Source organism: Dipteris shenzhenensis, chromosome 27 (assembly GCF_047967505.1).
Source record: "Dipteris shenzhenensis isolate YYH24624 ecotype China chromosome 27, Dip_SZ_1.0, whole genome shotgun sequence".
NCBI classification, from domain to species: Eukaryota; Viridiplantae; Streptophyta; class Polypodiopsida; order Gleicheniales; family Dipteridaceae; genus Dipteris; species Dipteris shenzhenensis.
Window position 1 is genome coordinate 43,335,708 of NC_141622.1, and position 16,893 is coordinate 43,352,600.

Consider the following 16,893-nt stretch of genomic DNA (forward strand, 5'->3'; position numbering starts at 1 on the left):
AAATATTGTATACACTTGATAGCCATTTGGGCGAGCATGCACGGGTCTTCCTAGACAACTTTTGCTAAGAGGACTCCGCAGATCTTTAGTAACCCAGTATAGTTGCTTATGCTTGGGCACTGATGACGACAAGTGTTGCTTTGCTTGCTAAGTATGTCTTCCTTTTGTTTTTCAAAGAGTTTTTGTTACCTCTTTTTCCTTCTCTTTCATTTTCTCTTTTATTCTCTGTGTAGATTTTTGGACTTTAGAACAACAAAAAATCTAAATTTGTATGATTAGATATATTCTAGTCTTACAAAGGTATATATTTTCCTCAGAGATTGGCCGTTTTTCTCGAAGTCCACCGTAGGGTTGACGTGGCATTTTCAGCCTCAACCTTTTTACTCTTCTAGCTCTCTCTAATGAGTAGGTCTTCTACCGCTTACAATATGTTTCTCATGCTTTGCATCATGTAGAGGACAAACAAGGTTGCTTATGATCATTCTATCCATCCTCCTATTGTACAAACCTGCCCTCACACTTTCTGGTAGGGTGCCACCATTGACCCAGATTGTCTACCTTGGTATGTGTCACTCATGTAGCCTCCTCATCAAGAGGGCAAGAAGGCCAAGTCAAGATTTGCGCAAAAAATTCAAGACTAATACATAGCCTAATTTTCAAAAGAATGAGACTTTGAAGCTCCTCATTTGTGCTTGAATGTTGCATTGGATAAACTTAAACGTACCAACAACATGCCTTTCATAAAGAAAACAACTGACATGTAAAACCTAGCATAAATTTCTAGATTAACTACACATCCTGTAAGAAAGGTAAGGGTGAGATCTCCTACAACAAATGAATGTAAATATTGCTAGACAAACTTTCAAGAGTTAGATTTGTCTATTTAAAATGTTGAAACCCATCTCTTCAATTTGTGTTGTACGAGCTAATGTGGGCTTACTGGGACTCCTTTGTAAACCAGGCAAATAAGTGTGCCAAAGACGGGCTTTCCTGCAATGTAATAATTGAATTGTCATATAAATTGTCTAAATTTATACAACTATGTAACGTACTAAAAAAGTCGTAAAATGCATGGATCATTCTGAGTACTTTCAAATATGCATTCATTCAATACCATTTCTAAGTAGAGCTTTGATGTTGAAGAAAGATAGAAATACCAAACTATCAAGATATATACAAGTAAGAGAAAGAAAGATAGAAACACTAAATTGTCAAGATATATACAAGGCAAAGAAAGGAACCATGTTATAGTTCAAGTCACTACAGTGATCAATATTAAAATGCTTCGTAGATAATTTTCAGGAACTTTAGGAAAAAAAGAAAAGCTGGTTATAAAACAGTGACATAAAAACATACCTTTACAACACTATAGCAAGCTCCAAAAGAACAATACTTAAGTGTAAAAGTACCAATCCAATCAAATCTTGGAGTGGTAAGAGTAACAAGTATGCTGCTTTTTAAGTTAATTCTTCCAAAGGATTACTTTTGTACCTATGCTATATGGACCTATCTAAGGTGTCTTTAAAAGAAGCCAACAATTAGAAAGCTCTAATCACACAACTGCATGAACTGGACGGATAAGACAAACTGGATAGCTTATGGACCGGACAAAGTGAACATTCGGAGTAGGCACCACGAGCATTAGTAGCTACCAATGGCATCCTTAGCTACTACTAGCGAACATGGCGGACACAATGGATCCACGATGAAACGGTAAGGTGAAGGCATCTCAAACACGGTGAAGAATATAGAGTAACAATAGACAACAAATTGGAGAATGATGAGTAAATGGTGGAATCATAGACACACAAAGGAAGTGCAAAAAAAGCAGAGGTATTTCTCAATGTCACAAGAAACATTTCTAGATTTGGGCAAGCGTTTCGTCTAGAAACACGTAAAAATACTGTATTTTATGTATATTATATATACTTCATAAATAATATTGCAGCTAGGCTTTAGCAAGGGAGGGTAGAAGGGTTTAGCAAGGGAGTAGAGTAGAGGGCTTAGTAAGGGGGTAGAGGGCTTAGGCAGCAGGCTGGAGTAGAGGCTGGAGCATGGAGTAGAGGCTCGAATAGAGGGCTTAGGCAGCAGGCTGGAGTAGAGACTGGAGCATGGAGTAGAGGCTGGAATAGAGGGCTTAGGCTGGGTAGAGTAGAGTGTTTTGCAAGCAGCAGGGCAAGCAAGGGAGAGGCTAATCGAATCGGCGTAGAAAACAGCCGTGCATGCCATTTTGTACCCAGGGCATTTCGCCCTAAATGCCACGTTTCGCACGTTTCTTAAGAAATGTTTCGGGCAGAAACATTTCTACACATTTCGAATGCCCGAAACGCATTTTTTGGTGACTGGTATTTCTCCGAGGGACAAGAGGAGATGTACTATGTGAGAGTTTGTGGAGGTGGAGAGCTCAAAAACGTGGAGCTTAGCTGCAATGACATTGCAAGAATGAAGTACAAGAGGGCTATCAACGTGACAAAACCCTAAAACCCTAGGGTGAGTCAAAACTGATTGTACCACTAATTCAACAACTAATTGTGGTTAGGGGAAAAAAACCTTCGAAGGAAAAATGCCCCTAGCCCTCCTAATACATTGGCCACTGCCTTAGATATTCCAATATTTCCAACACACCCTACAGTGACAATGTCAAAATGTACAAGGAATAACATCAATCATCAAACAGATAAGTTTAAAGCTTTACAGAAAGCTGCAACTTCTCACAGGGTAAGCTTTGGTGAAGAGATCTACCACACTCTGATGTGTAGGAAGAAAGACCAAGGTGATCTCCCGAGCATGTAGCCGCTCTCTAACATAATCAAAATGTATCTCTATGTTTTTTGTAAGTGCATGAAACACAAGATTCCATGCCACGACAATGGCACTCTTACTATCAATGAGAATTGGAATAGGCTCCTCCAATGATGCATGTAGATCTGCCAACAAATGTCTCAACCATACACACTCCACTGTGGTTGCGAAAGCTGCCATGTACTCAGCTTCACACGATTAGGTAGCAACCGTCGATTGTTTCTTCCTCAACCAAGAAATACACTGGTGTCCAAGAAAGAAGCAATTACCACTCGTTGCCTGCCTAGTGTCAAAGTCACAAGCCCAATCTAAATCACTGTAAATATGTAAATGCAAGTTACCCCCCTGGGAAATAGCAAACCAAGAGACCAAGTACCTTGCGAGTGTCTAAAAACACACTTCACAGCTTTCCAATGAGAAGTCTTGGGGCTGTGCATAAATCTACTCAACCGGGATATTGCATACTAAATTTATAGGCATGTGTTGCACATGTAAATTAGGCATCCCACAACCTGGCTGTAAATGGTGGCATCACACAGCTCATTGTTATCATGCATGGATAACTTAAGCCCGGGCTCTATAGGAATTGAGATGGGCTTGCAATTCCGAAATTTGAACCATCCAAGCAGTTTCCCAATGTACTTGGACTGCAATGAGCCAATGCCCTTGTCATCTTGTACAAATTGAACGCCCCAGTAATTGTGTAGCAGCACCAAATCCGACATCTCAAATGTCTTCTGCAATTCATGTTAGAATTATAGATATAATTCAGCAGTGACCAATGTAATTTAATAAGCTAGTTAGGGGCACTTTTCCCTCTTTAAGAGGTTTTTCCCCCTAACCGTAGTTAGTTCACTAACTATGGTTAGTGACTACTAAGGTTTTGTCACTAGGACAAAACCTTATCTCTCACTCTTTGAGTTGTACTCTTTACACTCTTCTATTGCAACTCAGCTCTCAAGCTTTCAGCTCTCCAGCTCACTCTCTCTTGCTCTCTCTCTCTCTCCAATATCTCACATTTGGTATCAGAGCAATTGATCCCGCTCCCTGCTTCTTCCCCGTTCAGCTCCAACCTACAGCCCACGCTCCTCCTGCTACCTGCCGTACTGTACCCTACTGTACTGCTCCTGCGTCGTCCGTACAAGCGAAGCAACCAACGATCGTATAGTTCCTGCGCCATACAGATCTGCAACACGCGTGGTCGTCGTACAGCCCGTCGTCCGTACAAGTGCCGTACAATCCATCGCTAGACTGTACAGTTCCGTACATGCGCGTACGGTTCGCTGCCACTTGCCGTACAATTCGCTGTCACCGTCCGTACCAGCACGTACAAGCCGTTCAACAAGTCGTCATCCCTGCTTCCGTACAAGTCTTCATAAGTTTCTGCACCGTACAACTGTACCCACTGATCCGTACTTTGTTCGTCCGTACAACTGTACCAATTGATCCGTACTTTGTTCGTCCGTACAACTGTACCAACTGATCCGTACTCTGTTCGTCCGTACAACTGTACCAACTGATCCGTACTCTGTTGTACATCCGTACATTCTAATCAGTACTCTGTCGTACAGTCATCGTACCAGTAGATCTGGTGGTATTTGTGCAGACATTTGCAAATCTTTGCAGTCATTTGGGTATTTTCGGGTTCATTGTTGCTTGTGAAGCAGACATTGCAGGCAGATTCAAAGGTTTAGCCAAAAATTTGGGGCTTTCTATTGAAATTGCAAAATTTGGGGCTTTCTGTACTTCTGCCCCTTTCTGGTTGCAATTTCAAGCTCGAAATTTGGGGCTTTCGGTTTTGCAGTACAATTTCTTGAAGAAAATTGGAGATTTTGTAATTACACTGCAATTTCGCAGTGAAATTTGGGACTTTTGCAAACAGAGTGCAATTCTTGCAACATTTGGGGCTTTTGATCAATTTGCCCCTTTCCGGTTGCAATTTCAGGCCTATTTTGGGGCTTTTGTGTTGGGAGAGCAATTTCTGGAGTTTTCAGTTCATACTGCCTTTCTTGAAGTGTTTTGCAGCACTTTTGGCAGATTCTGGAGAGTTTTTGATGCTTGGATAGATTTCTGACAGTGCAAGTACAGAAATCTGAGTTGCATTTACAACCAGTGCTTGGCTGTGTTTTTTGGGAGTTGTGCATTTCATTCCCAGTGAGGGAATTCAGTTTTGTATCTGTTTAAATTTCTTTCTCGGATATGGCCCAGCAAAATCAGAATGACTTCCAGTTCGGTGGTCTTTCACAGGAAGACAAGTTGGATGGTACCAACTACTCCCTCTGGAGTTTTATGGTACGCAATATTCTGATTTCTCGCAATTTATGGGATTATGTGAATGGGGGTGAGATCCGACCAGCAGGTATGGCACCTAATACCCCTCCTCAGCAAGGAGGTGGAAGAGGTCGTGCACAGGGTGCAGCTGTAGAACAAGTTGTTGGTGCAGCTATAGCCACTACTCCAGAGCAGAAGAGATGGGATTCACGGGATGTCTTAGCTTTGTCATGCATCTCTCTTTCAGTGAAAAGATTTATCATTCCGCATATCCGATCGTGTAAGACCTCGAAGGCAGCGTGGGATATTTTAGAAAGCATATATGCAGCCCAGAATGATGCAAGGGTATCTTTCTTGAAAAGAGAGTTAAGTAATACCCATATGGAAGAGGGTGACTCCATGTCAGTCCACCTCACAAAGCTACAGGATCTCAGAGAGCAATTATTAAACATAGATGAGATTATTCCTGATTCAGAGATGATTACAACCACTCTGAATTCTCTTCCTGAGTCTTATCTCAGCTTTCATACCTCGCTGAACTTATCATTGAGGGGGGGTGCAAATCCTCTCACTTTTCATGAGTTGATAGGACTTCTGCTTCAGGAAGAGCAGACCAGGAAAAACTTGGCTTCACGTGCAGGTGAACAAGCTATGCTCTCAAAGTTTAAATCCAAAACAAAGGGACACGCGAAGACATCAGTAAATCAGCCTTCTAGTGGGTCAGGACAGCCTTCACAAAAGGCTAAAAATGATGCAAGTAAGCCCAAGAAGAAGGGTTTTTGTCAATACTGCAAAAAGCCAGGTCATCACATTGCAGAATGCAGGAAAAGGCTTGCAAAAGAGAAGAAAAACAGCTCCGCTATGGCTGTTTCAGATTCAGCTCCTCATGCATCTGACAGTGGGGATGCTGCAGCCAACTTTGTTGGACAGGATTATGCCTTTTTATCTTGCATTTCAGATTCTAGGCTGGCTGCTCCAGATGCTCGGGATACCGGACCCGGTGGCAAAAACACCTCCCTCCTATAAAGTGGATCTCTTGGAGTAGTGGAGGAGAGGAAAGTCCACAGGGGAAAGGATCCTCAAACCTATATAAGTGGATGCTCTATCAATATGATCTGGAAGAACAACGTCAACAAAGTTGGAGGACACAAAATCTGTCAAGACTCCACGACGAACTAGAGGGAAGAAAGAGTTCCTATAGACCAATAGCAATGTTCAAGTCCGTAAGATATCTGCTTACAAGGCAGGCTGCAAAGCCAAGGGCCGCCCTAGGCCCTTGACCAAGAAGAGCTACTTGTGTGTTGAAGGGGAAGGAGACTGCACAAAAGGAGAAGGGCCAGGATCCGATGGAGGAGGGGAGCCTCTTGATCTGCAAGAGAAGGAGCTGAAGGAATGCCATCTCTAGCCACAACCAAAACAAAGTGAGAGAAAGTTAAAACAGGAGAAGTGGCCTCCTCACTTGCACAAATTGGTGCAGGCATACCAACTCTAACTGCAACCCAACTAGGGGCAAAAGGTGTTGAACGCGCAGGAGGTGTCAAAGGAATCTCTGTCGAGGATGTGAAGGAGGTGCCGAAGGAACTGAGAGGGAGCCGTGCCAAAGGACAGAAGTGGAGGAGGAAGGCGAAAGGGGGGCAGGGTGGTGCTTGGGGGGGGCAGCAACAGCACGGAGGGAGGGGAAGGGGGGGAGACAACAACTAGGCGGGAGGAGCAGGGGACAGTCGTGGACGAGGGACGGGGGAGGTGTAGGGGAGAGCAATCAAAAGGGGGAGGGAGAGGCTCATGGAGGGGGAAGGCGGGTAGGCAAAGCAGGCGGCAAAAGGGAGGGGGGCACAGCAACCAGAGGGAGGGGGCAAGGGCAGGAGGGGTGACGGAGAGGAGCTGCAGCTTGAATGTGATCACATAAGAATCGATCTATTGGCTAAATTGAGGAATGTGTATGTTTCTCCTGCACTTTGGTAATCACAACGAGCTGCAATTGTTGGAATCCTCATAGCAGACTAAAATAGCATCTCCATTAGCTAGAACACCATTTTAGAGTGAAAACGAAGCTGTGCAAAAGTAGAGGGAAAAAAAACTGGCTTTCATTAAGAAAAGTCCTTTAAAAAGGAGAGGCATAGCATCTACAAAAAACATGCAACATTCTAGACCTAAGCTAGGGTTTTCAAACCCTAGCCCATTGTGTAGGCAAGCTGCCCTATCTTAGCTTAACAAGAATGGCCCATGCTTGGCCTTCAAACTGCATCTAATCCTATAAAACTGAGAATGAACTTTTTAACATTTTTTGACTGCATGCAGATTTAGAACACAATATGAATGGTAAGTAGTGATTGTAAATAATATGAATGGTTATGTAGTGATTGTAAGGACTATTGCAATTTAAATTGCATGAACAACACAATTACTTCAATGGCCGTAATCTGCCATAAGTATGTTAGCCATCGTTCTAAAGTTGACCTCTCATTAAAGGCCGTTTTTAACATTAAAATATCACAAGTAATCCTTAGGCATGTGCACGAAAAAATTCCAAACCATTTTTAAAACTTCAAATTATCTCAGGTCTATGGTTGAAACAAACAGCCTATAAGTGACAATACACTCAAATATAACATAAGAAAACCATCTTACACAAACAAAAATATAAATGACAACCACCAAGTGAAAGCTTGAGAAATTTGTGCTATCAATGAAATATCCTAGTCACTCGAAGATTAAGACTTCTCAAAGTTCAAGCATCTCTTCTACCATATAAAGTTGCTTGCACCTCAGAAACTATATATAGCAATTACATCAACACAAAGGGTGCTTCCTTTACTATTTAAACTCCTTATGATAATGGACAGTGGTGCAAAATACAAAACAGGATCCATAATTTTCACCTGTTATAAAGCTCTTGGTGCCATCAATAGGGTCCAACACCCATATATAATCGGTCTCTTCTTTAGATGAAGTCAATCCCCATTCTTCTCCAAATCTGAAAAAAAAAAAAAAAAAACTTTATTTCAATTTAAAGAAAGGATGCTCACCTCACTTGTTTCACCTCCCCCAATCCAGTGAATAAAACATCACACATTGGCACTATGAGAATTGTTTATTGCATTCATGACAGGACATACATAAGATTAGCCTTTCCACGCCTTGTAAAAGTTTGAAAAATTGCTCCCATGCCCCCTCATTTGAGGTTTTACAAAACAAATAATTGTATATGTGTTTCAGCCAACTCAAAAGACAAAACTGCGTACCTCCATTGAATATTCTTGGAAGACTACTATGTGCCCTATCTTGAAGCATGAGGCAAGCAAGCAAGCTTCTACATCTGCATGATACTTTGGCAAGTCACTTCTTAGGTTGTCCTTCCTCTTTCTTTTGTGGGCAGTGATATGTTTCCTTCTCACATTCATCCTTGGTCTAGCCAGTGCCATACCACACCAAAATCCCTTTACATAAACATGCAATTATTTCATTGAGGGCTTGGGGCAGATTCAAAACAGAAACAATCTTCCATTACCTTAGAAACATGAAGACTGATGTGCAGTGTTTTGAAGGAACAAAATAAAGAGGAAGAAGTTACGGGTGCTTAAAAACAATTTTTACACTGGCAACCAAGTCGGTAACTGTCTAGACCGCCTACATAAAAGATCGACTTACTAAATCTCAAATATTGAGTCGTCATTCTTGTGATCCATGATGTATTCCTTTCATAATCATTGACTTATGGATTCCTCATCGGATAGACAATTGTGAAAGGGTACGGAATCCGGATGGACAATTGTGAAACAGTAAGCCCTTTGACGGGAGACTTCCCACCAGGCACAACCCTTCACAAGGGCTACAAGTCTTTGCAAATATGCTTTGTTCACAGTTCTCCGCATCACATGGGAAAACTTCAATGATGGCTACGAACACTTTGCCTTTGTCATATGTGCCATGTACTGAGTATTCAACTGTGGGAGTCTAAGTAGAGCATTCAAATACGCCTACGAATGTTGCTAGTAGTCTTATGATCTCCTATGAGTATTCGAATAACTGTGGGAATCTAAGTAGAGTATTCAAATACGCCTATGATTGTTGCTAGTGGTCTTATGTAAATAATAGAACAATGTATAGGAAAAACTTGCATTGAAAAATTACCGTATGGCTAGTTGCCCTAGATTCACGACTGCATTGATTATGCTGACGTCACTTGTAAATAAGTGAATTATTACCTGGCTTTGAATTGTCAATTTACAAAGAAAGCGAATGAAATCTACTTTCGAAGTGGTCGCTCGTAAATGATGTAGTCATTCAAATAATACGTTTAGACTCGTGAATTGTCATTCAAATGATGCTTGAGGCGGGGACTAGATGAGTTTAACTAGAATGCATGATTGCTTTATAGAACATGCATATCAAGAAATGGATTAACCATAAGAGGTCCCCTTCATCCTACTGGAATATGAGGGTCAATGTCCTACCTATGATCCCCCACATAAGAAATGCTAAGGAAGCCCTTTTATAGGAGCGGAAGTGCTCCCATTGTTGCGCTAATCTCTCATGAAGGGGTGCTTCATTGAGAGGGCATAAAAGGTTGAAAAACCCATGAAACGATGGCTGTTGATTTGCACGTTGATGTGGGTATCCGACTGTGAGTGGCAAATTCACATAGCTTACATGAAGACTCTGTGATTGGTAGATCTATGTGGTGGACTGAGCATGGCTTCCAACTGTTGATAAGCATGGTGCATGGAGGTCCCATCGAGTGGTTGTGCCTTCTACAAACAAGGAGGAATGGCAGTGACCTCCTCCTTTTTAACAGACCTGCACAGCGATTGTGAGTGTTCAGCTTCTATGAAAGTCGTTATAATGTTTTTCCATCTTTGACAGTCATAGATGTAGAGTAACTACTCCAGAGTTCGTAGGAGGTCCTTGGAAGAGTCTCTCGAGTCTATCTCTCTGTAAGCAGCGACAAACATGTATATGGTGAGCTATAAGTCCGCCTAGTCAGTCAAGTTTCTAATAAACAAGTATTTTCATGTCATGAACTGTGTCGCCTCCTTATTCATAAATTGAATCTCTGAGCTGCATGCATACAATCATTCTTCTTCATAGTTAGTGGATATATTTCTTGAACATAGTGCATCATTTTATGCTCAGACTGCATACACATGCTGGGTATATTTTGGATTGATATCTGAATTTGAATCTCGTCAAGAATAGATCCCGTCCCTATTTTTCTACACTTGGTATTAAAGCTAGGTTCTTTGAGGACTTGTGAGGTGGCAGTTGATATTAGAGAGATTATTTGTGAGGATCTGCGAGGAGACGAAGGCCTTTGTAAAAGGTTGGGCATGTGGACTTTTCATTGTAGATCCTTAGGCTATACATCAACCCTGGCAATGGATGCTTGGAAAAAGCAAGAGAAGTCAGTGGAGGGTTCCATCCTAAAATTCAATGGATGTAATTTTGCTTTGTGGCAGTTCATGACTTTGGCTTATCAATAGATGTGGAGTGTGGTATCCAAGACAAAAAAGGCCTAAAGTGAGAGAAGTTGATAAGGTGATTGTATGAGAACAAAAGAACTAAAAAGCAATCCACTTCTGGGACGAGAACTCGGGTCTAATTTTCTCTATCACCTCGATGTTATGAAGTCTGCCTGCAATTAATTGGATAATGTTAGATTCTTTATTTGGTGTCAAGATGAAACGCTCCAAAGCAAATTTGAAACAGGAGCTGTTTAGTGTTCAAATGAGAGAGGATGAGAATCTTGGAACTTTTCTACAATGCTCTCGAATCAAAAGTCAACGAATACGATGCAAAGGCTATTTTGTTGGCAAGCCTTCATCCCCAGTACTGAGAAATTGTTGACAATATGAGAATGAATGACAATCTTGATTTCCTCGATGTTGTTTCCCTGTAGTTGAGTGAGGAGAAACAATCAAAAGCTCTTTCATGATTCTGCTACACAAAGCAGTTATGATGAGAAAATGAAGATCTCGAAGGAAAAAGAGAGAGCATGTACATCTGAAGAATCAGATGCAATGGCTTATTTTGCTGAGGTGAATGGCGATACTATAAAAACAAGATGGCCATTAACAACTACTTCCCTAAAATGGGCAATGGCTCTCCTGTAATGGAAGTATAAGAGTAGTTGAGGTAGAACTAAAGAAAGGCAACCTCTAATGTCCATTAACAACTAAAACTTGATTAACATTAACAATTAAAACTTAATGAGTACTAATCCCACTCGCTAAGACAGTCAACTTGACCGAATTTGACTTCACCAAATACAAAGGGATTAAGGGGGGGCCTAGGGAGAGGTGCCCCTCTCAAACCTTTCCTGTGGTGTCCTTAATTTTTGATTGTTGCCTAGGTGGTCCGACTTTTGTGATTCCTCATCAATCATACCATCAAGATTTTGAAAAGCTTTAATAGCTCTCCAAAGCCCAGGCGTCCATAGAACACCTCTATCTTCCATAGAACCCAGCCTCCTCCCGTGAGTCCATAGAACACCTCTATCTTCCAAAATCGTCCATCTATGCATCCTATCTGAGACAGCCCATTCATTTTTCAGAACATCTTTTTTTCCTCCTTTCATCTCGTATAATCCAACACCTTGGCAGCTGGGAGCTTTCCAAGCCCCTTCCTTCCGCTGGTCCTGTTTCTTGCGCATCTGTGCGTGTCGCCTGCCCTTGCCATCGGATACGATGCTCAGAATCATTCATTTCGTTACTTCAGCGCTACGCTTGCTTGCCAATTTGTTAGACTCTGCATCCGCAGCTGGACGTTCCCTGCACGAGACCAAGAGCCCACTTGAGGGCTTAAAAATTCCAGCTTCGATAGCTGTACCTTCTGGTTACAGGCTGCACCTAGCTTTTAAGGGGGTTGGACTATTGGGCATTCTGGAACTTCTACAAGTGCATTCAGGTTTGTACTGGCCCTTTGTGGGTGTACAGACGTTTTGGAGTGATTCGGCTCTTTGTGGGCATTCGCTATGTGTTATGACTTAGGCTCTTTGCGAGTAAGTTGTGTTGTTTGGCACTTGTTTAGGAAATGTTTGGAAATGATGCCTTGTGTAGAAAATCTTTCTTCATCGCTTATATGTTTCCCCATTAAGTCTTAGGGGGGAAATATTGGGATAATCCCTCGTAGGGGGGGGTGCTTCATTGAGAGGGTATGAAGAACTTGAAAAACCCATGAAACGATTAGCTGTTGATTATTTTCTTGATGTAGGTATCCAACTGTGGTTGGTGAATTCACGTAGCTTACACGAAGGCTTTGTGATTAGTGGATCTATGTGGTGGACTGAGCATGGCTGCCAAGTGTTAATAAACATGGCGCGTGGAGGTCAAATCGAGCAGCCTATGTCTTCCACAAACACAGAGGAATGACAGTGACATCCTTCTTTCTAACAAGCTCGTGCGGTGGCTTGTGAGTGTTCAGCTTCTATGAGAGTCGTTGTAATGTTTTTCTGTCCCTAAAAGTTGTAGATGCAGAGTAGCTACTCTAGAGTTTGTAGGAGGTCCTTACAAGAGTCTCTAGATTCTATCTCTATATAAGCAGCAACAAACACGTATATGGTGAGCTGCAAGTCCGTCTAGTCAGTCGAGTTTCTAATAAACAAGTCAAGTTGTGTCATGAACTATGTCGCCTCCTTACTTCGTAAGTTGAATCTCTGGGCTCAAGCAATGTAATCGTTCTTCTTCACAGTTAGTGGATATATTTCTTGAACATGGTGCATTATTTTGTGCTTGGACTGCGCATATACATGCTGGATATATCTTGGGTTGATATCTGTAATTGCATGCTTTTGAATCTCGTCAAGAATCAATCCCGTCCCTATTTTTCTACACCCACAAACTGCAAACTGGCCAGTCTGTAGAACATGGGCAGCAAAAACACGTCCTTTGCAATCATGAGGGGCTGTCACCAGTCAGATACAGCTAATTTGGTAAGAGGTGACTAGTAAGTTGTTCTTGATGGTTACACATAGTAGCTCAGGGATCAGTGTCATTGATGTAGGTACAGTCTAACTTATAGTATTGGAAAGTACCAAAGATGGTAAAATGAATTTATCACTAAATCCAAGCATATTATAGGCATGCTCTATAGTACCGGAAGGAAATATATACATTTTTAAGAAAAGAAAAACATCATCCTTACATTGCATGAGAAGGAAACTGCTCGGAAACAAGAGAGCGCATTGCTTGTTCAGCAGCTTGATCTGCTATCGTCACAGGACCTGCATTGTAAGACGCGTATTATCAGAAGAAAGTTTTTTTTCTATTTAAAACTTAAAAGAACATCCTATTATTAAACTCCTTAGTGACACAGACACCAAGAAAAATCCAACTCCCAATGAAGCGTACAATATAAAAAACACAAGGATATCCCCTTAGTTAGCCACTTTACTCATAGATGGGGAGGTGACCTCCAATATTCCAACACCCCCCCTCACTAACACATCTTAGCCTGAACCCAATCATCCGTCGTTGTAGATGCTCTAGTTACTCTTGTGTCGTGTCGTATTCATTTCCAATGGCTCCGCCAAGTCCAGTTCCGCATAAGTACACCAAACTAGTACACACGTCCATCCAAGGTAGGACTTGATGGTACCATCACCTTCAATCACGAACCGCACTCCAAGCACTAGCATCCTCCAACTGTCCCCCTCACGATGGGTGAATAGCCTGAATTTCTCCAAGCACCATGCTCTCGAGGTCTATTTCAACCCGCCGTCCTCCGTCTAGCTAGATCTACAACCAAATAGCATACCCAAGCATAAATCCAGATTACCTAGACTGTAAAGCTCCATGTGTGGTTTTATGTTGTCCCCCTCTAAGTCACAGCCTCCATCTGACCCTAAGTCCTCAGGTCCTACCAAAAAATTCCCCTTTGTGTCAGCACGACCAGCCAGGCATCCAAATGGTACCAGGCATCCATCACAGTCCATCACCTTCACAAGGTCTCTGATTCCTCTCCTGACCGTTCCTCAATGTCAGAAATCCTGACAGTAACATCGGGGTACATATACCTAATCTCAATAGCAGTGGGAGATGCCACTAAAAAGTTCCTCTTTGACCACCAACTGAGCTAAGTTTGACTCCTCTGACTCTCAGCTGGTCCCCTTCTTCTTATCAACCGTTTTCTTTCTGCAGTCCTTGACAAAATGCCATGTCTCATCACAATAGAAGCATTTCTTTTCTTTCTTTCTCTTCTTCTTGTTCTCTTCATCTAAAGAGTTTGTTTGGTCGTCAGATTTCTAAGCAAAGTGGACAGAAATTAGCAATTATATTCTTGGATTTCGAGAAAGCCTATGACAGAGTAGATTGGAATTTCCTAGAGGACACTCTTCATCGTTTTGGGTTCTTAGATGCATGGACGTCATACCTGGCAGTAGTCCATCTAACAAACCACCTTACAGAGTTAGTGCGGCGCAGCAGGAGGAGATCATGAGCCAAGATCTTTCGAGACCACAGAGCCTTCGTGGGTACATTCTTTGATGACATGATTGTGTTTTCAAAAGATGAGGAGGAGCATCGGGAGCATCTCACGATTGTGTTCGCTGAGCTCAGGAAGCAGAGGCTGTTCATAAACCCCAAAAAGAGTGAGTTTTTCATGGCTGAGATTCATTTTTGGGGACATATTGTTTCCAAGGATGGGGTTCGTATGGATCCAGCTAAAGTGGAAGCAATACGGAGTTAGCCACAACCAAAGAATTTGCACGAGGTTCATAGTTTCTTGGGATTGTGTTCCTACTACCATCGTTTTGTCCGTCACTTTGCAGAAATTGCAGCCCCTATGCATGCACTTTCCAAGAAGGAAAGGCCTTTCCAATGGACACAAGCGGAGAATGACTCTTTTGGGGAGCTGAAGCGCAAACTTACAACAGATCCGGTGCTGATTTTGCCTGACTTGAGGAAGTCTTTTCATGTGCATGCGGATGCTTGTGGTAAAAATGGTATTGGAGCTGTCCTCACACAGGATGGGCATCATGTTGTTAGAGAATAGAAGGGAATGAATCACTCAAACCTCCACCCAAGATCTCTCCAACCCTTACACACTCAACTCAGATAGATGATCACAGATGTGCAAAACTAACACTCAGAAATATAAATGGAGAGAGAGAGAGAGAGAGAGAGAGAGAGAGTATATTCATCCACCGGACGGTGGGCAGAAAATGGCTCCAAGGGAGCAATACAAAACTCAGCGGAGTCTGGAGAAAACTTTTCTAATGGACTCTCTCTCACAAACTGAACCAGCTCTGAGTGCTAAACACAGCCTTGGAGAGGGGCTTTCAGTTCTTGCACTTGATGCTGGAATGACTGAAGGAGTGGGCCTTTTATAGGCACTGCCCAAGCCCCTTGAGTTGATCGACCAGCAGGGTCGGTACCCTGTCTGGTGGCCGACCAGGTGGGCCCTAGAAAACCGACCAGGGTTGGCCTTGGTCGGTGGCCCTAGTTGGGCCGACTTGGCCTGCCACATGCCCCTATTTAAGGGTGCCCTGGGCAGCCAGTCTACGCAGCTGCAGGGGCCTCCAAGTGAGGCCTAAGGCCCCTGTTTTCTTGTTGTTGCAGGCAGCGACCAGCCCGTGTGCCGGTCGCCTCTTTCTGCCTCTGTTTCTGGCTTGAGTCACTCTCTCGCAGCCCCCCTACCTCTCACTGCCCCTTGTCCCCTCAAATCGAGGGCTCGCAGGTGGGCACAGTGAGTTTCTAACACCCCCCCTCAATGTCACAACTGTGGGCCAATCCCCATGCGTTTGATGAGGTGCTCCATCTGTTCTCGAGGGAGTGCCTTCGTGAAGAAGTCGGACAAGTTATCGGCAATTGGGCAGTACATGAGCTCGATCACGTCGTCGATGATGAGCTCTCGGACAAAGTGGTAATGAACTCCGATGTGCTTGGTCCGTGCATGGTACACTGGATCCTTGGCAATGGCTATGCAACTCTGATTGTCGCACATTAGCACTGTTGCGTCCTCCTGACACACATCCATGTCCTCCAGAATCCACCTCAACCACAGTGTATCACAGGCTACTGTACACGCGGCTCTGTACTCTGCCTCTGTAGATGAAAGGGCCACTGTGGGTGCTTCTTACTCAGCCAAGAGATGGCACCAGATGCAAGTAAAAAACAATACCCTGTTGTCGATCTTCTGGTGTCAACATCACCCGCCCAATCACTGTCACAGAACCCGCCTAGTTCGATGCCTTTGGTGTAGGTGATCCCGTAGGTGCAAGTACCCTTTAGATACCTCAGCACCCGTAAACCTGCCTCCCAATGACTCTTCCTAGGAGAAGCAGAGAACTGGCATAATAGCCCAACTGCATAACAAATATCAGGTCGAGTATTCGTAAGGTAAAGCAAGCTTCCTACCAATCGTCGGTAAAGAGAAGTATCGACCGGCTGAGATGTGTCGTGGACACTTAGCTTGAGCCCGACCTCCATGGGAGTTGCTGCTGTCCTGCAATCCTCCATTTGAAATCTCTTCAGAAGTTCTCTGCAATATTTCTCCTGTGAAATGAAAATCCTATCTTTGGCCTGTTTTACTTCTATCCCAAGGAAGTAGTATAATAACCTAAGGTCAGTCATCTCAAACTCAGACATGATTAGCTCCTTGACCTGAGAAATCTTCTTGACATGGTCACCTGTCAAGATAAGATCATCAACATAGAGGATGAGTACCAATCGCAACCCCTTCTCAATGAACAAGTAAAGGTTTGCCTCAGAAGGACTCCGACTTAGCCCTATCTTCTGAAAGAATACATCAATCCTTTGGTACCAAGCTCTGGGGGCTGTTTCAGCCCGTATAACGCCTTTTTCAACTTGCAGACCTTTAATGGGG

General features: G+C 43.0%; 1 protein-coding gene across 1 annotated transcript in view; it reads right to left on the minus strand.

The window, feature by feature from the left end:
• Positions 1 to 16,893, minus strand: part of IMPL2 (inositol monophosphatase family protein) — a 97,778-nt gene that overhangs the window by 50,624 nt on the left and 30,261 nt on the right. Inside the window, exons 2-4 of the mRNA XM_087398502.1 lie at positions 13,213 to 13,291; positions 7,953 to 8,047; positions 941 to 990 (exon numbers count right to left, since the gene is read on the minus strand). Of these exons, the coding sequence (XP_087254628.1) occupies positions 941 to 990; positions 7,953 to 8,047; positions 13,213 to 13,291 (224 nt within the window). The remainder of the gene's footprint in view (positions 1 to 940; positions 991 to 7,952; positions 8,048 to 13,212; positions 13,292 to 16,893) is intronic.